Source organism: Leptodactylus fuscus, chromosome 8 (assembly GCF_031893055.1).
Source record: "Leptodactylus fuscus isolate aLepFus1 chromosome 8, aLepFus1.hap2, whole genome shotgun sequence".
Lineage (NCBI taxonomy): Eukaryota > Metazoa > Chordata > Amphibia > Anura > Leptodactylidae > Leptodactylus > Leptodactylus fuscus.
Genome location: NC_134272.1, coordinates 33730268 through 33757752, shown reverse-complemented (window position 1 = coordinate 33757752; position 27485 = coordinate 33730268). Strand labels below are relative to the sequence as shown.

The window sequence follows — 27485 nt, the reverse complement described above, 5'->3', positions numbered from 1 at the left end:
GAGAAATAAGTATTTGATCCCTTACCTCTTATATTGTCACCTGTATAGAAGACCCCTGTCCACAGACTCAATGAATCAGTCACACTCTAACCTCTACAACTTGGGCAAGACCAAAGAGCTTTTCCTTTCTAAGGATGTCAGGGACAAGATCACAGACCGGCACAGACTATGCTGGGTGAGAAGGAGACAACTGTTGGTGCAATAATGAGAATATGGAAGAAATACTAAATGACTGTTAATCAACATCGATCTGGGGCTCCATGCAAAATCTCACCGTGTAGGATATCCTTAAACATAAGAAGGTGAAAGAGCAGCCTAAACCTACATGGGGGGAAACTTGTTAATGATCTCAAGGGCGCTGGGACCCCAGTCACCAAGAAAACCATTGGTTACACTGTAATGGATTAAAATCCTGCAGTGCCCACAAGGCCCCCTTCTCAAGAGGGCACATGTGCAGGCCTGTCTGTAGTTTGCAAATGAACACCTGGATGATACTGAGAGTGATTGGGAGAAGGGGCTGTGGTCAGAGGAGACAAAAATGGACCTCTTTGGCATTATCTTGACTCGCTGTGTTTGAGGGAAGAGAAATGCTGCCTATGAACCAAAGAACACCCTCCCCACTGTCAAGCATGGAGGTGGAAACATTATGTTTTGGGGTTGTTTCTCTAAGGGCACAGGACTACTTCACCACAACAATGGGAAGAATATGAAAATCTGTCTCCCAAGATGTAAACAGGGAGACAGTGCCGCTGTTATGCTGCCCTCTATAGCAAGCAACCCTAAACATCATGCCCGACTTTCCAGAAGCCTTTGCTGCATGATGCGAGGTTGTAACCAAATCAGTTTCTCAGCTACGGACGGCACCGTTTCTGTCTCTTTGGACGTCATGAGTGCAGCCTAGAGAGAACTGATTTGGTTTAAGTGAGAGGCTGAGAGACCAGATTATGGGGATAACGTCTATCTTTAGGGAGAGACCACCTTCTCAGGTGTGTGGAGACTTATAGCCAGATTTGCATATTCTTCCCATGTTCCTTTGCAGTGGAGCAACTATGGCTATAAGTCTCCACACACCTGAGAAGGTGGTCTCTCCCTAAGGATAGACGTTATCCCCACAACAATGGGAGAATGGATGGAGCCATGTACCGTAAAATCCTGAGTGACAACCTCCTTCCCTCCGCCAGGACATTCAAAATGGGTTGTGGCTGGGTCAGCCAAGCCATCTAAAAAGTGGCTCAAAAAGAAGCACATTAAAGGTCATGGAGTGGTCTAGCCAGTCTCCAGACCTTAATCCCATAGGAAACCTATGGAGGGAACTGAAGCTCCGAGTTGCCAAGCGACAGCCCCAAAATCTTAATGATTTAGAGATGATCTACAAAGAGGAGGGGACCAAAATTCCTCCTGACATGTGCGCAAACCTCATCATCAAGTACAAAACCCGTCTGACTACTGTGCGCGCCAACAAGGGTTTTGCCACCAAGTATTATGTCTTGTTTGCCAGAGGGATAAAATACTTATTTCTCTCTGCAAAATGCAAATACATTTATACAATGTGATTTTCTGGATTTTATTTTTGATATTCTATCTCTCACTCTTCAAATGAACCTACCCTTAAAATTATAGACTAAATAAATATTCTTCCCATAGGAATGCCAGGAACGTCTGATTGCAGGTCATGCGGGACAACAGAGGAAAAGATCAAAGCAGAAACTTCAATTAAGCGCCTGATAAACTCCTGCTGGGAGAGATGTTTTAATGACTCCTGTATTATCATCTATTGTTCTTTTTAAACTTATTTTTTAATTTGCTGTTTAATATTTTTGTATCATACAATATTTTAATATTTTATATTGCATAATTATCCCTGTACATAATTTATTTTCCTTATTATCTGATAAGACAGAATGCAGAGAAAAACAGTATTTTAAGAAAAATACTCAGAAGTACAAAAATAGATTTTTGGTTCTCATAAAACATAGATATCTGTGATCATTTGTAATATATCTTTACATCTCTGCAGGCTAAATACTGTTTCCTTAGGTTAAATAGCCCACTCTGAACCATACTAAGCTTTGAAGACACTGCAGACACTATAGACACTGTACTTTTTCATTCATTCTTTCTTTCTTTCATTCGTTCATTCATTCTATGGGTAAGGAGATCTCCTAGCTTAGTGGAAAGCGATCCAGGCCAGGAGCTGTAAAGTTTTGTGAAATGCAGAATAGTCTGAACGTTTTTATTGCCACTGTATTTATATATGGAAAATATCTATTTTCAGTGCAAATAAACTTTCAAGCCATTGTAGGCACAGTCTCTGTTAAAGGGGTTATGCCATTAGAAACATTTATCCATAATATATTGATGATCTACCTGCTGAGACCCCCACTGATCCTGAGAACAGGGGGTGCTGAACCTCAATTGTGAATGCCCTTCACTTCAATGGGAAAGACAAAGATGGCTGAAATACAGCACTCGGTTTTCTGACGTGACGTGAATGGAAGCAAGAGCATGTCCACTGGTGGTTCGGCTGCCTTTACAACAAGGGTAATTCTACCTGTACTCAATATCGGTGGGGTCTCAGCAGTCAGGCCCTCACCAATCACTAAATTATCCTCTTTCCTATGGATAGCAGATAACTATTTCCCATTACATAACCCCTTTAAATACATCCAAACACAAGCTCCATCATTGGGCTTAGCAGTTCTTCTGAACACAGTAAAGGGGTCAAAACTACACAAAAAAAAAAAAAAAATCAACAAAAATTTATGGATTACCTCTATCATCTCTACAAGAGATAAACGACAGTCTAAATTTCACAGTTAGTAACCTGGAAATCCACAGCCAATTCATTGGAGTTGTGGGAAGCCAGCAGTGAAATGAAGCCATCCAACACTGGGAAAGCCGACCGTACGCTGGATTCAGAGCACTGTCAGCTTTCTAACGGTATATAACGCTGCACATTGGTGAGGATGAGGAAGGTCCTCTTTAAGACAGACATTTTATAAGTTAGTCTAGATGTGCCAGAAGTATTACAAGACTCCAGCCTCTTAATAATACTGGCGCACCTTGGGAGGTCCTTTGCACCAGAATTGAAATCTATCGGGAGTGGTGCAGATTTTTGGAATAAACTCTTGCCACTTTTTCTGGCATGAGTTATAGTAAATTTGATAGGCCAAGACATACTGCTGTAGCTTGATCCCTGTCCCACTCTCTTTCGTAAAAAGTGGCAAGCAGGGAGCAGAAAGAAGAAGATGGTGCACATCATTGGTGCAAAAAAGGGTCATGAGCCAAAGATGCGCCACTTCTACACCAGTTTTCTGGTGTTAAAGGGATTCTATCATTAAAATGAAATTTTTTCTCTCTAACACGTAGGAATAGCCTTAAGAAAGCTATTCTTCTCCTACCTTTAGATGTCTTCTCTGCACCGCCGTTTCGTAGAAATCCCGGTTTTCTTTGGCATGCAAATGAGTTCTCTCAAAGCACTGGGGGGCGGTCCCAAGCGCTCAAATAGCACTGGGGCATCCCCAATGCTGCCAGAGAACTCTCCAGCGCCGCCTCCATCTTCGCCTGGAACGGTCTCTCCCTGTGTCTTCTTCCGGGGCTAGCTTCAATCTTCCAGGCATGCGCAGTCGGCTCTGCCATCGGGCCTCGGGCAGAGCCGACTGCGCATGCCTGCCTGGGGTAAGCGGCCATTTTCTTGTGGCTGCTTACGCAGTAGGCTGGGGTAAGCGGCCACAAGAAAATGGATGCGCGCATGTGCAGTCGGCTCTGTCCGAGGCCCGATGGCAGAGCCGACTGCGCATGCCTAGAAGTTTGACCCCCAGCGGAGAGAGGCCGTTCCAGACAAAGATGGAGGCGGAGCTGGAGATTTCTCTCACAGCATTGGGGATGCCCCCAGTGCTGTTTGAGCGCTTGGGACCGCCTCCAGTGCTGCGAGAGAACTCATTTGCATACCGAAGAAAACCAGGATTTCTACGGAACGGCGGTGCGGAGAAGAATAGCTTTCTTAAGGCTATTCCTATGTGTTAGGGAGAAAAAATGTAATTTTAATGATAGAATCCCTTTAAGGTTTTAAAAAAAATTCCTCCCATAGTCAGTTCTCCTTATGGGGATAAGCTTTAGGTTTTTTTTTCTTGATTCTGATCCCACTTAAAATCTGCAATCCAATAACACACAAACATTTACAAGATTATAGTTAGCATAGCTTTATAAAATAAACCAATCTAGCATCTTACAATTTATAAAAAATGGAAATGTGTAAAATAATTTTGAAATTAGCTTAATAGTTAGAATTTTCAAATATAAAAAAAAATTAAAAACATTTCTTTATAAAACCCGTTTTCCAGCAGACAGTGTTATATTGTTTTAGGAGTTTGGAAGTAAAGATGTCCAGGATTTCATCTGACTTTTCTCCTTGTCATTGTGTTGGTGATAGTCCTTGAACTAGAATCTGTGGTTGAAGCTTTATGTCTGCTCCTTAGATGGTGTCTGGTGTTGTGGACGAGACCCTCGGAGACTCTGCTACGAGTTCTTTTAACAATTTTCTCTTGGTAGTTCATCTGACTGTTCTTTTTTGACACCACTTTAGATATGTTTGGCTTTCTTTTTGCAGGCCTCCGTGAAACAAATTGTGGTTTTTCAAGTGCTTTTTCGTGTTCTCCAGCAGACTGCTGACTCCTTCGGCCTCTAACTTTCTTACTGGGCTGAAAAGACTGAACTATTCCCCTTGTAGGTTTTGCAACTTCCGAGGGAGACTTTCTACTTGGCTGCTTATTGCGTGTAACTTTTGCTTGTGCTAGTTTTTTAACCATTCGATGGAGATTATCCTTGGGCTTTGTGACAACTCTAGGTTCCATTCGTGCCCTGGTTTTCCTGGTTGAGGGTTTAGAAGATTCTCTTCTTATCACTTTCTTTGGCTTTAAAGGCTTTATAATAGATTTTGTAATCATGGGACTAGGCTGGATGTCCTCCTTAGTCTGGGTGAAACTAGAATTAAAGGGGCAAAGAGAAAAATTTGCATAAGGCTTATCAGGGTTCCCAGATTTCACACAGGCCGTGCCCATATATTCTGTGCTCACCGAAGATCCGCATCCCTTAATACTTGAATTTCGATCTTTTCCTGTGCTGGACTCAAAATGTAGAGAACTAACAGAACAACTGCTCAGGGATTTTTTAGAATTATTGGACTCCTTTTGCTCCGACTCTAGGTTATCAACATTGACGTCACTACTTAGTGTCCGAAACAACTTCCGAACGCAGGGTGCCTTAGCGCCTATTCCTCGCATTGAGTTTCTTGGAGGCGTTTTAAGGATTCGATTCGTTAAAGGGTCATAATACTTCAGAGCAGATTGCTTGTACTTATAAAATACCGAGTCTCTACTATCAGTAGAGTACTGGTTACGGCCTCTGTTACGGATTGAAGCTGGTTTACTAGTACTTGGTTTTAAGTCTGGGTGGGAAAGAACATAGACCATGGTCTTGGGTTGTAAAGGAGTCAATATTTTGGTGTAAGATTCTGGAAGTTTTAAAGCACACATTCGAGTTTTCATGTCTGGTGTCTTTTCCTCCACAAAATCAAAAACTGCTGCTTGTTCACTTTTCATGACTTTCTTTTTGACTACCGGAAAGTTCACCAAACTTGTCTGAGTACCATGGCTCACCTTAACAACTTGGCATCGTGAAGCTTGTCTCCAAGTTCTTTTGCAAGGTTTAGGAAGCGTGGGTTGCAACAGTTTTTCTGATTTAATACTGTCAATCTCAGAATGATGATCTATTAATGGTAGAACATCAATCTGGTCACATTCTTTCTGGTCTTCAGCCTTTACTTCACACTTCTTCTCTGTTTCTTTACTCTTATGACGCCTCTTCCTACCAGATTTCGTTAAATGCCCATCCTCAAAGTAGCAATGGAATTTCCCTTTTCTAAACTGTTTAACAAGAGCTTCGACCTTTAAGTCATCTTCATACATTACTTGCGACCAGGTTTTACCAACAAAAGATGGAGGCACATGAGGCAGTGCTGGAAGAATTTCTTCCTCAAGGTCAGGCTTTATGTCTTTATCTAGCATGGGGCTTGTTCTTAGAACACATTTAAGCTTGGACTCATAGTCTTCATCAACATTTACATTGGACTCCTTGAGAAAGTCTAAATTTATCATCTTGGAATGATCGTCTTCACACTGAAGGGGAACATGCCAGTCAAAACTTAGACTTGAGGCCTCTGTGTTACCAATAATGGATTGAACGTTTAAAGATAAGACACTTTCTTTATCTCTTTCCTGTAACAGCTTTGATGAGGATTCGTGGCAGTATTTCCATATGACTTCATCAATTATGTCATCCACGGTGGTTTTATTACTTCTTAATAAGTTGGTTTCTTTGAGGGATTTATACCACCCACATTCACCGGTAACATCTCTTTGTTTTTCGTCCACCAGACAATCCCTGAGAATATTGTCTTTCTCCTCCTGAGATTTCAATGTGTTTTTGATTCCACATAATGATCCTGAGGTCACGTTATAACAGCTGCCTTGGGAATGGAATTGTTTGTTTAGTAAACCCGTTGTACAACATGTGGTTACATTAAGCCCAGGATTCTTCCTTCCCTTTCTATAATTTGTCTCTTTATTTTTACTCGCTTCCACACACAATTTGGGATAAGGTGCTTCAAAACTGTTGTTGTTCATCTGCTGGCTAGATGGAGTCAAAGGTAAAGTCTTGAATGGAGAGCAGTAAGTTGCCATATTTACCGCTTTATTGTCAGATTCTTGGCAGGCAGTTAATTTACTGTGAAAAGTTAGAATATTCTGATGAGGGTCATCACTTTTGGAGCTGTGGCCCTGGTCAGGATTTCTATCATGAGACTGTGTAAATGTCATTTTCCTGTAGTTGTACCTCAAACCACCTCCAGACACGTTGTTCATGTCCAAGCCTTCATTTGGTACCATAGAAGACGACAACGCGTTTGTTTGGAAAGATGGATTACATAGTTGGTCTTCTTTAGTAGAAGAAAGTAAATTTGCTTCTGGAATATCATCATATGTTGGTCTGAAAAACAAAAAAAAAAAGCGAAAAGGCTGAAAAAAGTGAAAATAGGCTACTATCAAATATATGGCAGTCCATGATAAGCCCAGTAAGATCAGCCTTCATAACTACAAAAGACCCCTTGATCAAGAGGAAGCCCAAAACCATACAGCATGCAGTAAATGAATTTATCATGGAGAAGTAAAATTCCATCCTGACCTGCTGCTGACATTGAACAGATCTAAATTCATTTTTTCACAATACCAGTGACTTTGTATGTCGTGTTACTCAATGAAGATGTCTAATATATCCACACTTTACCTTGAGGGCATGTTCCATAACACGCTGTACAATATTGTAAAGCTTCACAAATTTTAAAATAAAATCTCACTACCCTTAACTGCAAGTAGCAATAATGGATCCTCTGTGGAGTCCGCAAGAAAATACTTTATTAGGCTGCGTTCACATTGAAGAAACAGTCAAAACTACAGACTAAAAAAGCGCTGCATGTCAGACTTTTGTGTTTGACAAAATGACAAACACCATAATGGAAGCCTCTTGGGATTCGTCTTGGTCTGTCATATAAAGGATCTTCCCTATTAAGAATTTACATTTTTCTATTCCTCTAAAGGAACAGAAAAACGTAAATCCTAATGGAGATATGAACACTTTTTTTAGGGCTACTTAAATATGCAGTTTGGACAAACCAACTATTAGGGCATCGTCTACATTGTGCACTTGCTGTAAACTGCAACCTAGAGAGCTGTAAGTTTAATTAAATAGTTAAAATCAATAGTCATTCTACAACAAATCGCAGCGTGGCCCCAGTCTTATTTCACTTTACACAGCTTTCACATATGGGTTTTGTATGAAGAGACTGCAAACTGCAGTTACTGCCATATGAACACTTTATATTGGAGTAACCCAATATCCATTTATGTTAACGCCATATCCTTTCATTTTTATGTAGATTGTGAGCCCCATATAGGGATCACAATGTACATTTTTTTCCTATCAGTGTGTCTTTGTAGAATGGGAGGAAATCCACACAAACACGCGGAGAACATACAAACTCCTTGCAGATGTTGTTCCTGGTGGGATTCGAACCCAGGACCCCAGTGCTGCAAGGCTGCAGTGATAACCACTGAGCCACTGTGTTGCCGTAGCCATATCCTTTCTAGTACAATAAAGTATCTTGTTATGTTTCTATAAAGTAGAATGGCATTGAGTAATACAACTCTTGGCATAAAAAGGTTGGCATTATGCATTTAGAAGGTTGGCCCAGCCTTACAGGATTTCTGAGGCAGCGGCCATGTTTGCAATATCAGCAGATGCCTGTAGAGTATCTGACAAGAGAAGTTGTGCTACTGCACCTGGTTTCTTCCTTTATTCCACTCTATTGTATTATCCTTTCCACATCTATGTAGACCCTTTGTACCGATATCTTGATTTGGGCTTTACATCCTCATTTTTCTTACTTTAGTCTTCTATGCATGCCATCTGCCAACATTTTGGACAGCCTCCCCTTCTAGGCTTATTATTTCCCTTTCCTTATTTGTTTTCTATAAAATCTTCTCAATAGAACATTTATGTACAAAATTTTCAAGGTTTTGCAAATTAGGAGAATTACTGTCATTAATTTGTCATCTTTCATGATTGTGACACTGGTCCACGTGTAATTTCTACCTTATATCATGATAATTCTGTGGGTGATAAAGGTGAACATCCTGCAGGAAACGCTCCATCAACAAGGTGGTTCCCAAACGGTTCCTGTTGCATGTAGACAGCTGTCTGTGATTGTCACTTGCAAGATGCTAAGGAAACATTAAAACATTTGCTGTAAATGCCTTGGTCACTTGGACATGTAGAAAGGTAAAGATCAGCAATCTAAACTAACTATACATTCATTACGTAAACTGGCATTGGAAGTGCAGACATATTACATTCACATCAAGTAATAGAAATATCAGTGCTGAACATAAGTATTGGGACTGTAAAACCGGATAAATTATGTTTGTAATAAGGAGAATTCAATGTATAAGAAAATAAACTGTATACAACTTGTAATGGACCTGTATAAAAACAACTTATTAGCTATAGAATGGACGACGTCCTCCTAAATGCAGCACATTTGTGTATGGTATATACTACTACAATATGAGAAATGAGAGCTTATTTCATTACTGAACACCTCTCTTATAAGTGGTAAATGTTAGCTTACCTTTTCTAGGTTAATGTAATGTACTTGGCAGCAGCTGCAGTATCCTTGCCTGTAATGCCCTGGAGGTATACTGGTTCTTGACTGCTCCGTGATCTGAACATTTTCACTTGAAAAAAAAAGTGGTACAAATTTTATACATGAGAGGAGATCCCTCACCCTTTACATACTCATTTCTAATATTATGATTTGATTTGGAACATCTGGCAGGGCTATTCTTATTGCTTTAGGGAGCTGTAGAAAGGGTATGTGCACCATATACACTGTGTTGCTGTTCCTGTATTGTTTTCAAGATCAGTGTCCTTACAGATGTCTTGTGCTTGTAGACCAGCAAATTCAGAGTTAAGTGGGAATTCTGGGTGACGCATACTCGCTCCTTCTCCCTCCATTTACTCAAGGTTTTAGCCCGTGTCTCCTCTCTATTAACCTTTTCTCACATGACAAGGCTGCGCAAGATGTGGATTCTGAGAGAAACATGCAAAGACAATGTGGTCGAACCAAAGGTGTCTTATCACCGCTTATTAATAGGTTAGCAAAAACTAGGGGAATAATATGAAACTGAAGTGCAGGATCAGGCTATATACTGAGTTTGTTTGTAGTCTATACCATGGAGAAGCAGGCTTTATATATATATATATATATATATATATATATATATATATATATATATATATATATATATTTTTTATGTTTGATCATCTCTTCTGGGCCTCCGATCATTATACTCTGGGTTCTGAAGAGATCCCAAAGTATAATAATAGCAGTTTCAGTTCGGACGTATTCAGTCACAAGATGAATCTCACAAGGTTCGCCAAACAAATAAGGACGTCCGCTGGCCGAGGCAAGAGTATTGATCCCTGCTCCTGCCCACGGTCACCTCCAGGAGTCTCCATGCATTCCATATCATTTCTAAGTCAGCAATGTTATGATTCTGAAGGGGAAGTGGAGGTATTCGTGGGCAGGATCAGGGATCAGTAAGCAAATAGAGTCTCTTACCTGATAAAAAAAGAAGAAAAAAAAACCACGGGAGCCCATTGGCACCCTAAGGTCGCGGCCTTGCACGTCAGCATTTTGAAGCCAAAGTCAAGATTGGCTTCAAAAGGAATGGAATCTGTAACAAAAAAGCTGTGTTTCCACAATGTAGGGCCTTAGCACCAGCTGGGTGGATAGCGGTCTATGATTCGTTTCTGCCCAAACTTCCTGGCGTAGACCTTAAATGGATGGGTGGCACATAAAGCAAAAGTAGCCTAAGTGCATGGCGTCCAGAGCGCATAAAACAGCCTATGTTCTATGTATGCACTGGAAAAACTTCCCAATCCATAGGCGTAACGTTTTCTTAGATTGCCAGTAATCCAATGTATGCCAACAGTGTGATCTATTGTAACATGAAGTAATCTAAGCTGTCTTAATATGGTCAAGAAACAAATTGTTATGATATATTTGGAATACTACTAGATGTAATTACCATGCTTAATGATAATGGAAATCCAATCCATAGTCCAATAACTTTCAGGAACAACATAGTAATAGACAAAAACCCAGCCATAGTATACAGTATACGCTCTTTTCATTGAGCTTACAGAATCCAACAGTGAAGTATCCTGAATCCATTGTATAGATTATTCCAGGTTTGAAGGGTTAAAAATATTGATAATTAACTATTTCCTGTAAATGATAGTTTCATCATAGTCAAAATTTTAAACAATTCCTTTTGCATGGTCAATTTTGTAAGTAAAGTTATTTAATTTGTCCGGTGTCCTTTTCAGTCTCTCATACAGACATGATACTTCATCATCGTGGCTCCATGATAAAAATGAGATATAAGAGACGAGCAATAATATAAAGGGAGATGAAAAATGGTCCAGCAAAATATTTGGAAACCAACGTGTGAAGATGGTCTACTGGAAAGAAAAATGCTATACAATGTAAAGAAGGATAGTCCAAAATGACATACCAGTGTCTGACACCTTTAATATTCCCATATTATTTTAGTCATTTTTTTAAAAGTCTTTCTATACTGCAAAGTACATATAACAACCAGATACTATATATACACTGCATAATATATATGTGACATAACGGATATGCCATTAATACAGCAGAGAAGATTTAAACAAAGACAAAGTAGCGTTACATTTATTTTCAGTCAGCACAATTAGCTTTATGCAAAATGTATCTAATTAATAAATAAATAAATACCTTTTTTCCCAAAATAAAATTTGCTTATAGGCCCGGTTCACATCTGCATTCGGTACTCTGTTCGGGGAGTCCGCTTGGGGACCCCCGAACAGAATACCGAATGCATTAAAAAGCGGTTAGCTAAGAAAGCACACAGACCCCATAGGCTATAATGGGGTCCATGTGTTTTCCGCACTAATCATGTGGACAGAAAAGTAGTTCAAGCAGCACTTTTCTCTCCATATGATTCGTGTGGACACGTGGAAAACATACGGACCCCTTTATAGTCTATGGGATTGGTAGGTGACCTCCACTAATAGGTTTTAAGCGCATGGGCTCTCCATCGTTCAGATCCCCATATGGATCCAAACACTAGTGTGAACCGATCGCAAGTATGACTTTTAGTGGAAGGGATCAAAAAGGCAATTGGGGCATGGTGATATTTTTTTCTGTTATGGCATTTACCGACCAGGATAAATACATTATGGAACATATATTTGGTAATGGCAGAAAATATAGTAATTAAAAAAAAACAAAAAAAACACCTATCTTCCTTGTACACCACAATATTCACTACGGAGCTACTAGTTATAATGTAGATTCAGGAACCTGTCCAAACCAGAAGGGGTCAGGAAGCCATTTTTTTTCACTTTATGATGAACTGGGTCTATGTCATGCACATGTTTTGGTTCTCTGAGTAACGTGCCGCATGACCTGGCACGTATATGCATGTGAGATTTTGAGCGCCGTATACGCTCCCATTGATTTCAATGGGAGTTAGTCTCGTATACGCAGCGTTATTTTGCGGCCGCAAAATCATGGCCACAAAATAACGCGCCGTATACGATCCAGGCTCCCATTGAAATCAATGGGAGCTATACGGCGCTCAAAATCTCACACGGTGTATACGTGCCAGGTCATGCGGCACGTTACTCTGTGTGAATGCACCCTAAAACTGTTGAATGTGATGGTCTTCAGTCTTTTTTCAATCTAAAATGCATGTATTTATATGATATAGGCTGCTAGCTCATTAGGTAAGCGTCTTACCTGCTGGTGCTCTCCAATTTAACATAACTTGCTTCTCCTTTCCTATCGACATCTACAAGAAAACCCCATACAAAGGCGCTGAGAAATATTTCATTATGGTTTACAATACAGAAAAAATAATTGAAGCCTCTATATAGATCACATTTTTAAATCCCTTTAACAGATAAAAAAAAAACAAACGCAAAAAAAATCGAACTGATGGTCATCCAATTACCGTACATAGACGTCAATGTTAAAAAAAAACTTTAAAAAAACAAACTGTTTTTGTCTGTTTTTTTTTTTTTTTTTTTGATAGACACAAATATGCAGTAAACCATATTTTTGTGTCAGTCAATAAGAACTGACACTTTAAACCGTTTTCTTCTGTATTATCAATCTAGGATTTAAAAAGAAGAAACGAACAAAAGTGCAGGAAAGAAAAGCAAAGAGAAGCACGGTATAAAACTGGAGGCAATGAATCTATAGTATTGTCCTATAGCAGCCTGTACTATGGATTGGATCCATACAAGGATAAAAGAGCAGTACCTTGTATTGAAGCAGATGAATCCTCTTCAGATGGCCGTCTCTTATCATACATCTGTATAATAAAGTAGTATTTAAGTATCATGTAAAGCATAACAGAATAACCTGCCAACATGCAATATAGTAAGAAGCTATAAATAAGAAGGTATACTAGGTTACATTCACACTACCATTTTACAGTCCGTTGTTTAAATCAGTCACAGAATCAAAACAAAAGACTATAAAAAACAAGGGCTAGAGAGCCGGAAGGCCTAACTACAAACTCCAACGCCTTTATATTTCCACTGACTCTGGCTCCTTCAAAAATGGCCGACAGTCATGGTCAATTCCTCTAATACACAAAAAATGCCAGCGGGGGGCCACACGGTGGCTCAGTGGTTAGCACTGCAGCCTTGCAGCGCTGGAGTCCTGGTGTTCAAATCCCGCCATGGGCAAAAAACCATCTGCAAGGAGTTTGTATGTTCTCCCCGTGTTTGCATGGATTTCCATCCCATATTCCAAAGACATACTGATAGGGAAAAATGTACATTGTGAGCTCTATGTGGGGCTCACAATCTATATTTAAAAAAAAAAAAAAATGCCAGCGATTGAATTCCCATGAAAGTAAATGTGTAATAAACTGTGCATCAAATTAATCATACAATACCATAGACTGTAAGCCCTCGCGGGCAGGGCCCTCTACCACACTGTGCCAGTCGGTCACTGTTAGTATTATATTTGTTTGTATATTTTGTGTACTGTATGTAACTCCCAAATGTAAAGCACCATGGAATTAATGGTGCTATATATAAAAATAATAATATAATATATTACAATATAAAATAATGAATCCTTTTAATTTTGAAGCCAGAATTGGCAACTGTTTTCCAATTCCCAACACTGGACCCAAATACAGTGTTAAAGGTTTCTTTAGGTGGAAGGAAAAAGCACAGCATTTTGCGTTTGTTTTTTTTTTTCTTTTTCTATAGACATAAAAAGCCTCATAGTTGACTGTCTATTTTCTTAAAAGGGTTTTCTAAATCCAAATCGAGTTTTCATACTTATGATCTATGCACAGGATAGGTTCTCAGTATGTTATCTGTGGGGTTCCCACACCTGGGCCCTGTAAAGATCAGCTGCTGCAGCAGCCTCCGGATGGCGAAGCTGCCACTGGACAGCCTGCACACCTACACCTGGCCAATGAAGTAGCTACTGACACCTGGAGGCTACTGCAACAGCTGATCTGTATTGGTTCCAGGTCTCAGACCACCAAACTTCAACTGAAAACTTGGTTTGGGGTCGGAAAACACCATCAAGGCCTAGGCAGACACGCCGCGATTTCCAAAACTGCTGCGGGACGCCCCGTGGGGCCTTGGCCTTACAGTGTTTTCAAATACGGTAACTGTGCCAATTAGGCTGGTTTTTTTCACTGATCTGTGAGGTATCAATGAGATGAACTGGGATGAGGAAGATAAAGTATGTGCTATTGTTTCACACTACATAGCTATGAACATGTGTGAATACAGCGTAACATTGTAGTCAGTGGTAACAAGTGAAAGTATATTGTGTGTATCAGTCATTCTGACAGTTTTACAGTTCACTGGTCTGATGGATCAAAATGGACTGTAAAAGTGTATTGTGAAAGAAGCATAAAATAGCATCTACCTATTACAACAAGACTCTTGTAAGAAAGGACACCACAAAGCTTTCCAACACATAGGTTTGATTAGATCACATGAATAATGCAAATTAAATTTGCTTGCGACTTGAAGTTGAGTCGTTGTTGGCAGTGAATTCGATATAAACCTAATCCCAGTATCTTGAGGAGGTGATTCTACAGTTTTATGCCTTTGTTTTTAGCTTCGGAGACCCATTTTTCAGAAAATCTTTTTTTTTTTTTATTAATGTTGAAATGAGTGAGAATAAAATTGAGATTTACATGAAAATGAGGCTCCAAAGCTGAATAATAGAGTCATATTTGGAAACTGTAGAATCACCTTTATAAGGTATTATTATTGCATTTATAAACAATTTACTGCTGATAGACTCCCTTGGGTTCTGTTTACACTTATGTCGTGGTGGTAAATCCATCCTATGGCAGATACCACCAATGGCAGACAGTCACAATAGCATCAGTCATAGTGATAGGAAGAATACCACTGCATGCAGTACCATAACAACCTCCCACCAATTCTGATGAAATTTGATGTCCAGACTGAACAAAATCTTACAGATATTAGCAGTATACACAGGGACTCATGTTGGTTACAGGGAATCACAAACTGAGGCGAAAGTGGGCAATGCTAACACAATATCTTATAAAGAAGAAGAAAGCAACAAAAAAATGACACAAAGAAACAAAGTCAGCAGAAAGCTTGGCAATAAGGACCCATGAGAAGCTATATTCTTAAGCCACGGGTTATAGTCCTTTACACCAAGATTGCAACCTTGGGAGGAACGCTTCCTAATGCCAGGAAAGAAAGTTATCATGTAGATAAGTGGCCATCTGGAGAACAGAAGAGGTTTCATCCAGTTTTTATGTCATTTTTAGTTCAATCCTCCCTCTGTTCATTTTATTAAACACTAACAGCTTAATAGATATTCCAGCATTTACCTACAAAAGGTCATGAAGAAAAACATGGTTACTGGGGTCAACAGCCTTTAATGACTGACTCTATACATATACATTCGCTATAGAAGCTCTCCTATTCTTAAGATCTACTGTGACCTAACTCCCTGGCATGTAACACAAATCAATATGTTCTCTATATTATGTTTGTTAAAACTAGAGTTGTCAATGTAAAGCCTTATTCGCATGACCGTAAAAAAAAAAAAAAAAAAGCAAATAACCAACCAGACCACTAAAAAGGGCTGTCAAAAGTAAGCATTCCTCAAGAGTAAATATATATTGAATTCAGTTATGTCTGTTCACATGGATAATGCCATATATATGTATAGGGTATCAATTTCCACATGAACCTTGGCGAGATTTTATGGGCCTCATGAATGAAATGTGTTTGGACTCTGTTAACTCTGTGAGCTGAAAACTGCTGTTCCCAAACGCTCTCCATCCAACCTCACTGAGCTCCAGCTGTTTTGCAACGAAGAATGGGCAAGAATTTCAGTCTCTCGATGTGCAAAACTGATAGAGACATACCCCAAACGACTTGCAGCTGTAATCGCAGCAAAAGGTGGCTCTACAAATTATAGGGGGGGGTGAATAATTTTGCACACCCCACTTTTCAGTTTTTTATTTGTTAAAAAAGTTTAAAATATCCATTAAATTTCGTTCCACTTCACAATTGTGTCCCACTTGTTGTTGATTCTTCCCCCCAAAATTAAAATTTGATACCTTTATGTTTGAAGCCTAAAATGTGGTAAAAGGCTGAAAAGTTCAAAGGGGCCGAATACTTTCGCAAGGCACTGTATCAAAGTAACATATCATTTTCCACTGCACTTACTAGAAGCAATGCGTCTTTTGATACATGGGGTATGTGCCAGGTAAGGTCTCTTGAAACTTCTGAATGTCTAAGAGGGCTTACAGGTATGAAGGAGCTAGATTAGCATTCCAAATTCTGAACTGGGACTACAAGGTGTCAGTTCATAAGTCTTATGTGGCATTAACAAATACAATGATTGCTGCAATTGTTATGGATAGCATGACAGCCAAAATGTGCTAAGCAGATAATCTAAAGGTAGCTCAAAAGTATACACAGGCCATGCCCACCACATAGAGCAATAACAATTACTAGGATATGCCATCACTTTATGAATGGTGGCAGTCCAGCTGGCAGGAATCACTTGCCAACACCAGTTCTGAGAATAAAGGGCTATATCGCCTTCACGGTTTCCCTGCACTGTGGCCTCCCATCCACTTAAATAGAGGTGTCCTGCAGTTCTTTACAAAGCCCTTATCCAGCGACTCTGTGCAAGAAGCTGCAGTGCTTATCCAACTGGCTGGGAAAAAGATCTGCCATTAGATTGTGTAAAGGGAATAATCCTTTAGAGGAGTGTAAACCAAAAGGCCTAGCAGTCAGCATTGGGTGTTACATTTATGCTGATATTCTTTCACACATATAGCAGAAGCGCACATATTCCTTATTGCTCACATACCTTTTAATAGTTGTTTCTCTACTTGTCTGTTGTTAGTCACCAGTGGAAACGAACGCGGACACATCAACCACTGTCATCTCTGAAGGACATCTGTGAGACAGAGAAGATAAGTTGTGATTAAAAAAAGAATAAAATGACAGTAAAAAGATTAAACTAATGAGTATTGCTCTCAGAAAGATAAGTATGTGACAAACACATTGCTTAGGTAAGGGCTGCACATCCTTGTCTTGTTCCATTCATTACACTGTCAAACATGACTCCTTACAGATTTGTTTCAGTAAGTGCTTGTATTCCACGTTATATGAATTCTGGAGCATGCTTTTCGCTAACTACATTGTGCTATTCCTTAAAGAAGTCTAGAAATAAACTGACATGTGGTTGTTACCAGTTGGGAATCCGGGGTCCTGCACCGTCTGCCCTTGGCCGGGCTATCTTGGGGACATCCTACTTGACAATGAGAATGATCAGATCCAGCTGACAATTTATTCAGAAATGTCTAGCAGGAATTCTAGCGGAATGGCATAATACAGAGCCGTAAGAAGATCTGCTCCAGAGTTATTATATCATTAGGATGTGATAAAGCAGACATGTCATGAGAGGTGACCGAACTCTTTAGCGCATATCTAAACTTACGTATAAAGCCACATACGTATAAAGCGCTCCCATATCCTGAGTGTGTTCTCAACTGCTGACATCACTGGAATTAATACAGAAATAATATAGAACTGCTATCTAGATGGCATATGAAATCTGAGAATCTCATCTTTCACATTCATTGTACATTTTATAGGGCCCAAGACAACTGTCTGAAGCAAAACCCCATCCACCCCCGCCCAACTCAATACAACAGCTGTGTGCTGGCCATTGTATTAATAGCTAGCACACATCCCTATTCACACACCCAATGTTTTTAACGGTCTGTGCATGACAGCAGAGCAGTGGTAATTCTGAAGCTCACAGCATTATAAAATTGGTACAATGATGTAGGTTTAGGTCGTAGGACCCTCGGTTGGGCCAGGAAATAGGGCCCACACTCAGACCATAGTTCTTAGCCCAAATAGAGCCATATGAAAGTGCCCAAACACACCAGTATTTATAGAACTTAGCAGGCCAAAACCAAGAGTGGAACATGAACAGAGGAGAAACTACAAGGAAAAGATTTGTACCTCTTCCATGTTTTGGACTCATTCTTGGTTTTGCCTCAAATACTAAAAAAAACCTCTTTTACTGCCAAGTTTACCAAACGTGAGAAGTGCAAGACACCCCTCTACCTGTTTTCAATGCTAATCACATCATCTATTACAGCTTTCTGGTTTGGTTACAGCAGTGACCATCCTTTACCTAACACAGACCCCCCCCCCCCTTTGGTTACTGTAGTGCCCCATTTCCACTAAAACAGTTTCAGCAAGTCTCTCCTCTTATCAACTAGTAGTCAGAGTAGAGACCATAAATGCCAGTAGTAGTGTCAGACCCAGCCAAATCTTTCCCCTTGGTAACACTGCACCCGTCTTTTCTCCCAAAGTTACCACTTGGTTCAGCCCTCCCCTCTTATATACCTAGACCCCACAGGCCAGATGGTACATGTCAGCATCCTATGCTTGGAGTAATATGTGAGGATTTTTATGCCTTCAGAGATGGCTACTGACTGAGATTTGGGCAACAAAGTGTTGCTCATTACCCATATAACCTAATATTCCCTTCTACTCATTAAAGGGGTAGTCTGGTTTGAAACAAAAATCTGTCTAACTCTAGGTTCACACTACCCGGTTTCCTTTCTTTGAGTCTGACTGGAGACCCAAAAAAGCAAAAACCCAATCCACTTAAAAACAAGTTACCTACGTTAACCTGCAGACCCCACAGACTATAATGGGGTCCACCAGGTTTTCACCTGAAAATGTAGAGAGAAAAGTCCTGCTTGCATTTTTCAAGTGGATTCGGGGATGGAAGTGCTGGTGTGAATCCATCCTGCGAGGGAGGAATTATCTAAAATAACAATATAAGACATATTTTCCTGTTTACCCCTCTGCCTTGGCTCCTGCACAGTCTTTGTATATTGGGCTACAATGGTGCCACATATGCTTGCATTGGCTTTTTAAAAATGATAACCTATGCTTAGGATAGGACATCAATATTAGATCAATGGAGTTCCAACTCTCAGAACCTCAACAATGCAATGCAACCACTTAGTGACTGTAATATCACATCTATCAGTCACCAGCGGAGTGCCATCCAAGTGAAGGGCAATGACCTGCATTACCAGGCATGGCCACTGTGGGGATGCCAGGAGTCAGACCCCCACCAATCTCTGAAAACCCCTTTAAGAGGATGATGTTTGGTAAAACCCAGTAAGAGCTCATCCCTCCTATCCCTAGTCCCACAGCCACACGTGTCACCTACTAAAACCCCATAGAATAAAAGATGTGACCCGGTCTTACATGGTAAATGAAGTTTAATCGTTACACCTTGGTCATAGATATTGATAGAAAATCTGCTTGAATGACCGGAGGAAGTTATAATGTTGCTGTTTTTCTGGTTAATAGGAGGCCTTGTAGGGGGAGCTGTAGTTTTCATTTTTGGGACGCACATCATTTAAAGTAAAACACATTTTTTGTTCTGCACTCCATTTTAAGATAAGCTGGCATGTAGTGTAATGTTATTGAATAACTCACTGATAGCTTAGCTGTGAAGTTATGTGCTCCCCTCTGGACCACTTACCTCTCCTCTAACAGTGGCCAAAAATGCACCTTAACCTGGTATTTTTGGTGAAAATTGGCACATCTCAGTTCTTGTGCCAGAATACTCTTAACAGAGATGATGTAACTTCTGAGCTATGCTGTTTCCATAATTCACCTAGAAGTGTATGGGAGCTGTAGCAATAACATAGCTCAAAGAACTACACTGTTTCTGTAAGACACAACCATTTTTGACAATCTGGATTTCACAGTCAGTGAGAACAAGGAAACGGAGAGCTGGGCGACTGATTCTCAAGAGTGGTTTCATTTCAAAGACAGATTTGGCGCCACATCGATCAGACATTTATGGCATATCCTGTGTCTTTTTATGGGCACCCCTCCTGGAGCTATTAGTAACTCTGGCACCTGATTATAATTTTTTTTTTATAGAGACTGGTGTAAGAATCGCCCATCTTAATACAGTCCTCTCAGTGTTTCCTGTATGCACAGGTGGTCAGATTTGCAAAGAAAGTCTATGTGAGTCAGATCAAGGCTTCAATAGACCGCCATTGTCAGTGTGACCTCCTGTTCTTATAGGAAACCCGGTGTGAAGAAGAGAAGAGCTCAGCATTCTGAAGGGGAACACACCTTAACAATAAAGCTGTCAGCAAGCTATTCAATAATATTACACCACCCACAGGCTCATTTACAAATGGGTGGTGGGCAATTTTTTTTTGACTGGTTCTTCACCCTAAACTATACAATTTCCTGTGTAGGGGACAGCTGTGAAAAGAAAACATTAAAAAAAAAAAAAAAAAAGTACTGTCTGTGCATAATGGCAAATGACTGGCACCTAAGATACATTTGGATTTTCGTAAAGTTTGTTGCTTCAGTGTTTTGTTTTTTTTAAAGAAATTTCCAGAGAAGAGGTGAGAACTACCATGAGCCCTGTGTAATGCCAACAGTAAAGCATCCTGAGACCAGCCATGTGCTTTTCATCCAAGGGAGGAGTCTCACTCACAATTTTACCTTCCCCCCATTCCCTCACATGCATAAAAAATAGGTGTCTAAACATCCATCAAGGGCAACTTCTCTCAACCATCCGGGGACAATTTGGTCATGGAGGACCATATCACTAGGTAAAAGTAAAAACTAAGTGACTTGGTGTATAAAACATTGAGCTTGTGGGAGCATGGCCAGGAAATTCTTTGGGTCTCAATCCCAAGGAAAAACCTGTTGATCATTGAAAAGCATGTGGACTAAAAATAACAAAACACAGAAATTGTGATAAACTCAAAGCTCCGATTAGACAAGAATGGGTGGTGATAGGTCAGAAGCGCGCCAGGGAGATTTCAGAAGGCTTGAAAAATAAGGATCAACATCGTAAATATTGAGTATTTGTATACATTTGATGTAATGGACAATAGTTTAAAAACTTATGAAATACTGAGATTTGTACTTCAGTAACCAGAAAACCCCGACTACAAAATCTAAAAAACACAGAAGCAGCAAACTTTATGAAAACTAAAATTTGTGCCAGTCTGAAAACTTTAGTCCACAACTATATGCTTTTATTATCATCCAATAGATGACATATTCAGACACATTGAATTTTTCCCCCCTAAACTAAAGTGTGATGCGGACGGTCAACTTAATCTTCTTAAAATGTACATTATTATTGTCGTTTATTTATATAGCACCATTAATTCCATGGTGCTTTACATTTGGCGGTTACATACAGTACACAGAATATACAGGTAGATATACTACTAACAGTGACCGACTGGCACAGTGGGGTAGAGGGCCCTGCCCGCGAGGGCTTACAATCTATGAGGGAAGGGGGGTAGAGACAGAAGGAGAGGGGGAGACTGTACAGATGGTGGTGCGGTGATAGTAGTGTTATTGGAGGTTGTAGGCCTTCCCGAATAGGTGAGTCTTCAGGGCCTTCTTGAAGCCTGTGATTGTGGGGGTAAGTCTTATGTGTCTTGGCAAAGAGTTCCAGAGTATGGGGGATGCACGGGAGAAGTCTTGGAGACGGTTGTGGGAGGAGCTGATGAAAGCAGAGCGGAGTAGGAGGTCATTGGAGGATTGGAGTTTACGTGTGGGTAGATAGCGGGAGATTGGTTCAGAGATACCCTGTTTCCCCAAAAATAAGACAGTGTCTTATATTAAATTCTCTTCCGAAATATATGACCTGTCTTATTTTCGGGGGATGTCTTATGGAGCGGGGGACAATCGGCAGTCATGCCAGCGCTTCCTTAACAGAGTGCCGGCATGACTGCCGGTTGTAGGTGGTGCAGGAGGTGGTGGTGGGGGGAGGTATGCTAGTTACCTTCCCCATCTTTATAGCAGCGCTGGTGCTGCTGTTGGTCACGGTGATGGAAGTGGTTGGCGGGGCTTAGCAGAGATTAGCGAGGCTTCCGGCGGTTGTGCCGGAGAGCCTCACTTAGTGGGCATTGCAGCCGGCTGAACACTGTGCTCCGTGTGCACAGGAAAGCTGGCTGCCTCCTCTGCTGTGATACCACTGTTCCGACTGCTGTGGGATGAGCTGGGAGAGTGGACTCCCCGCAGCATACGATGCTTTCCCAGCTCATCTTACAGCAGCAGGAACAGTGGTATCACAGCAGAGGCAGCAGCCAGCATACCTGTGCACACGGAGCATCGTGCATAGTGTTCTGCCGGCTGCAGTGTTTTTGGGGATGTCTTATTTTCAGGGGGTGCCTTATATTAGGCAATTTAACAAAACCTCCCCCATGCCTTACTTTTGGGGGATGTCTTATTTTCGGGGAAACAGGGTATATGGAGGGGACAGGTTGTGGATCGCTTTGAATGTTAACGTTAATAGCTTGAACTCAATTTGCTGGGCTACAGGTAGCCAGTGGAGGGACTGGCAGAGGGGAGCAGACGATGAAGATCAGGGGGTGAGGTGAATTAATCGGGCAGCGCAGTTTAAGGTGGACTAGAGGGGGGCGAGGGTGTTTGCTGGGAGTCCATGGAGAAGGGTGTTGCAGTAGTCTAAGCGGGAGATTATGAGGGCATGGATGAGTGTCTTAGTAGTATCAGGGGTGAGAAAGGAGCGGATTCGATAGATGTTCTTGAGCTGGAGGCGGCAGGAGGTGTTGAGGGTTTGAACGTGTGACTTGAAGGATAGGTCGGAGTCCAGGGTAACCCCAAGACATCGTGCTTGTGGGACTGGGGAAAGTGGGGTTCCGTTAACTTTGATAGATGGGTCAGGTGGAGGGGCCATACGGGTGGGGTGAAGATTATGAACTCTGTTTTCTCCATGTTCAGTTTGAGAAAGCGGGAGGAGAGAAAGGAGGCTACGGCCGCTAAGCAATCTCGAACTCTGGCCAGCAGGGAGGTAATGTCTGGTCCAGAGATGTAGATTTGGGTGTCATCGACATAACAATGGTACTGGAAACCATGAGATTCTATGAGTTGGCCCAGGCCGAGGGTGTAGATGGAGAACAGGAGGGGTCCTAGGACGGAGCCCTGGGGGACACCTACAGAGAGAGGGCGTGGTGAGGAGGTGGTGTGCAAGTGAGAGACGCTGAATGTGCGGTTGGTGAGGTATGACGAGATCCAGGAATGGGCCAGGTCTGAGATACCAAGGGATGAGAGAATTTCTAACAGGAGGGAGTGGTCGACTATGTCAAAGGCAGAGGAGAGGTCAAGGAGGAGGAGGACAGAGTAATGGCGCTTGGCTTTAGTGGTTAGAAGGAAAGAAGGCAGGGCCTGCTGACATGTCTGTAGCCGCTCTCAGTCTCTTGCTAAATAGCACCAAGAAAAGGGAATCTCTCACCTGGAATAACAATAGCTATAAGACAAATAGAGGATTTTATTTCTATACATGCCTCAGTAATACAACAAGCTAATTGTCATTTGTTCTAATACAGATGTTAAAGTAAATTCCACCAAGCAAACCAAACAAATATTATCACCCTCCCCCCCCCCCATACACTGGAGATCTAATTGTATGAGTAGTTACCACTCCTGTTGGAATCGGGAAACTCCTGACATAAGGGTCAAGAGAGTCAAACAGCTGTCTGTACTTGGCAGACAGCCTGGTAACAAAGGAGAAAAATATGGTTTATTTACAAGAGAAGATTTAGAAAAAAAAAGACACACTGCTATAATATTTTATGTTTTTTTTATTTTTCATGAAAAGTCACAGGTTACTGAAAAGAAACACCGATACAGGAGCAAATAAATACCATACAATTACAGAACAATATCCTCCCAATAACGCCACTGCAAGTGATGGCTCCCTGGTACTTAACGCCACCTCCTATCTTGAATTGCTGCTCCTTATAGTCGGAGGTGGCTGCCTATAAATGCCTTTGGAAGCCATGATAGAAAATCGTCTTACAGGGGCTTCAGTTATATGTCCCTTCATATCTCCGCCCCTTACCAACCTGACCACACCTAAAGTGTTCCTGGAGGCCATAGGACGTCTCTTAGCAGCGCAATACAACGTGCCACGGGCAGGGAAAGGTGCTAAAGGAGTCAACAGGACAATGTGGGGTAAAGTACAGCATTCCATCTCAATACAAGAAGAGAAAGAAGACATTGCTATTGAAAATCTGGTCTGAAGTATCAATATCATGGTATTGTTAACATGATAGAGTGTTGCTGTTTCCATCTATATGATTATGAATTAGGCCAGATCTCCACTACATTAACCCTATTCCTGCCAAGGACATATGTCATATGTTATGTCAAGGTGGCGCTTCAGTAGGAGATCCAGCTCTATCCCATACTGGATTCCACCATCTGGAATAGGCGGCTGCCACTCACCCCTCTTCTCCATCTATCAGAAAGCGTATCTGCTCTCTGACAGACATATATGGAGAAATGAGTGAGAGGATGTACCCTATTAGGCTGGGTTCACACAGGAGTTTTTGGACCGGATCTTGAGGTGGAGGCTGCCTCAGAATCCAGTCCAAAAAATGCCTAGCTGCGACTGGATGCCGATGCAGTGCATACAGTACATCAGCATCCAGTGGCGGCACTGCGCTCCGGATTAGGCCCAAATGAATGGGCCTAGTAGGGAGGGAGTGTCGTGAGGCGGACATCCCCGGCTGAAGAAAGGGCATAGGTCACTTCTTTTTTCCGCGAGCAGGAAAAGGAAATGACTGGCTCCCACTGAAGTGAATGGGTGACGTTTTTTTTTTTTAGTCGGATTTTGACGCAGAATTCGCGTCAAAAAAACTCCCGTGTGAACCCGGCCTTATGTTGATCAAGTACTGACGTCACCCCTCCAGACCTTCACCAGTGTCTAGATCATGACCTCAAAACAGTTACACCAAACACTCATTCTTTACAAAGGTCAATAACATTTATATTCAGTGGTTAGTATTGCAGCGCTGGAGTCCTGGGTTCAAATCCTGCAGGAACAACATCTGCAAGGAGTTTGTATGTTCTCCCTGTGTTTGCGTGGATTTCCTCCCATTCTACAAGGACATACTGATAGGAAAAAAAATGTACATTGTGTTCCCTATACGGGGCTACAATCTACATTAAGAGAAAAAAAAAAAAAACATTTATATTTACCTTGTCTGTACCCATTCTTTAAAATAAAATATGCTGCCCGAATCTCTAGAAATATCTGTAGAAATAACACTACTTTCTGGAAATACATAGAGTGCAAGTGTGTGCTCACTTTTCAAGGAGTGTAGTGGTTGTAAATTGCTTTAAGCATTTACAAGAAAGCATCAAAATGGCAGTGGCAAAAAAGCCAGGAGTTTAAGAAAAAAAAAAAAAAAATACATTCTGCACTTTTCTAAACTATTCTCTTTCACAAGGCAAACCCTTTAAAAGGAGTCTACCACCACCACCACAATCACTAGCCACTCATATACTGTTGTATGGACAGTTTTGATAAGTTCACACAGTTGTCTTTTTTTTTTATTACTATTATTATTATTATTATCTGATTTTAAGGAAAATTCTGCCTCTCATTGATTTCGATGTGAGACAGTAGCAGAATTCTCTGCTAGCAGAAATAAGAAGTGTCCTGCCCCATCTTTAAGCAGATTACTCCTGAAACTCCCATAGAAATGAATGTAAGGAGCAGTATATTCACTAAAACAGTATATAAGATAAGTGGTTTAAGACTAAATCCGCCACCCGCTTTTGACAACAAACTGTGCGATTTACAGTAGCTGGAAAGTGAATAAGATCCTGGCTAATCCCATCCACTGTGGAGAAGCTGCATTGTCAAAAACCACTGTGTTTTTGATCATCACAGCAAGTAAAAAATAACAGGGGGGAGGGGTGATGATGGCAGACTCCCTTTAACCCTTTTTCTGCCTTGGCAAATAATTAAACCATTTTTTTTCAAAGTTACTGAATCCCAACAACCCAAGTCATTAATTAATTAGCTGTGAGATTAGGAAAGAAGGGGGTGGAGCTCTGCTTTGACTCATATGACCTATGGGTTGTGACATCACTGGAACATCTGGGCCCATCATCAGCATCCCTGAGTCCAGGTAATACAGTGACTACTCCCTGGACAACCCCTTTAAGATCCACCTCCTCAGGGTTACATCTCTTGCACTTGCACTGTCTCCACTTGGCTTGTGATGTAAAACATTGTGGATGTTCTGTACAAGTAGCACAAGTTGTGCTGGAAACTCAAGTCACACGGCACAAGTTGCTTCCACAATGTTATCAGTCATTCAGGGAGCCGAGGAGACCACTAGTGACAAGACAGTGTCCTGCTGTGAGGAGCCCTGTATATGTATGTATATATGCATGCATGTATATATATATCTGTATACATACATACAGCGAACGGGCAGGTGCACATGCCATTAGCACCTAGTACACACCGGGCGGCGGGGCGCGTTCCGCATCCGGTACCGCCGTCCCTTAGTAATGAATGGTTTCCTGTCAGGCCTGGACGGATAGCTCTTTCTCACGGTTCTCACCCTCAGTAATGAAAGCATCGCCGTTCCCGCCGTACCGAGTGTCCAGGCCTCTCCTCCACTACTTTTCCCAGGCTTCCATTTCTTTCCGGGGTCGTACATTCCACTTCCTGCAAACAACACAAACCATAGAGTCACGGGATGGATAGACGGGACGGCGTGAGTCCTGGACAGAGCTGCGCATGCGCTGGTTCCTGAGCTGTCTCTACTGAATGCTGTGTGTGTACTGGGTGCTAGCTATGGCTTTCTACAATCCCCAGCCTATAGGCATGCTAGCATAGATTAACAGGCAGGTTACTACCTCACACACAAGCAGAAGGGAGTATGTTGTGTGCACTTAACCCCATGCAATGAGTTTATAAATAAGGTCGGTAGTGGTCCATTGCTTTTTTTAATGTACTGTATTAAAAATGAAAGATATTAAAGGGGTTGCCCAGGAATATAGATCTTATGGCCTATCCATATAGGGGTTGTCCTACTAAGTGAAGACTGTGGGACCTTTCTGCTACTCCACATTCAACCTAACGCTAGGTTCCCCTACACAATCCCGTGGACCCCATAGGCTATTATGGGGTTGGCTTGCAGTGCTTTTCTCTCCAAATTTTTGAAGTGGAAAGGGGAACAGAATTCGTGACCTGAGTTCCAGCGCTGGTGTGAACCCAGTCAGAGTGCAGCCAAGCCGAATGTGAGCGGGACTGGAGGCCATGTTGTGCTTCAGCGATCTACACTGTCACCAATCTCTCCCATATTCAGGCTGGTGGTGCTCAGGTTGAATGTGTAGGAGTAGAAAGGTCCAGTGGTCTTCAC

The 27485-nt window shown here is 41.4% G+C and overlaps 1 protein-coding gene across 1 annotated transcript; it reads right to left on the bottom strand.

Moving 5' to 3' along the window:
* Positions 1-4284: 4284 nt before the first annotated feature.
* On the bottom strand, positions 4285-26799 carry ZDBF2 (zinc finger DBF-type containing 2). The gene is made up of 7 exons (XM_075284281.1): positions 26682-26799; positions 17078-17167; positions 12989-13040; positions 12464-12515; positions 9242-9347; positions 8707-8834; positions 4285-7044 (listed from the first exon to the last, which is right to left on the bottom strand). Exons 3-7 carry the CDS (start codon positions 13038-13040, stop codon positions 4395-4397), a joined length of 2988 nt encoding a protein of 995 aa, XP_075140382.1. The 5' UTR covers positions 17078-17167; positions 26682-26799; the 3' UTR covers positions 4285-4394.
* Between the last annotated feature and the right edge of the window lie 686 nt (positions 26800-27485).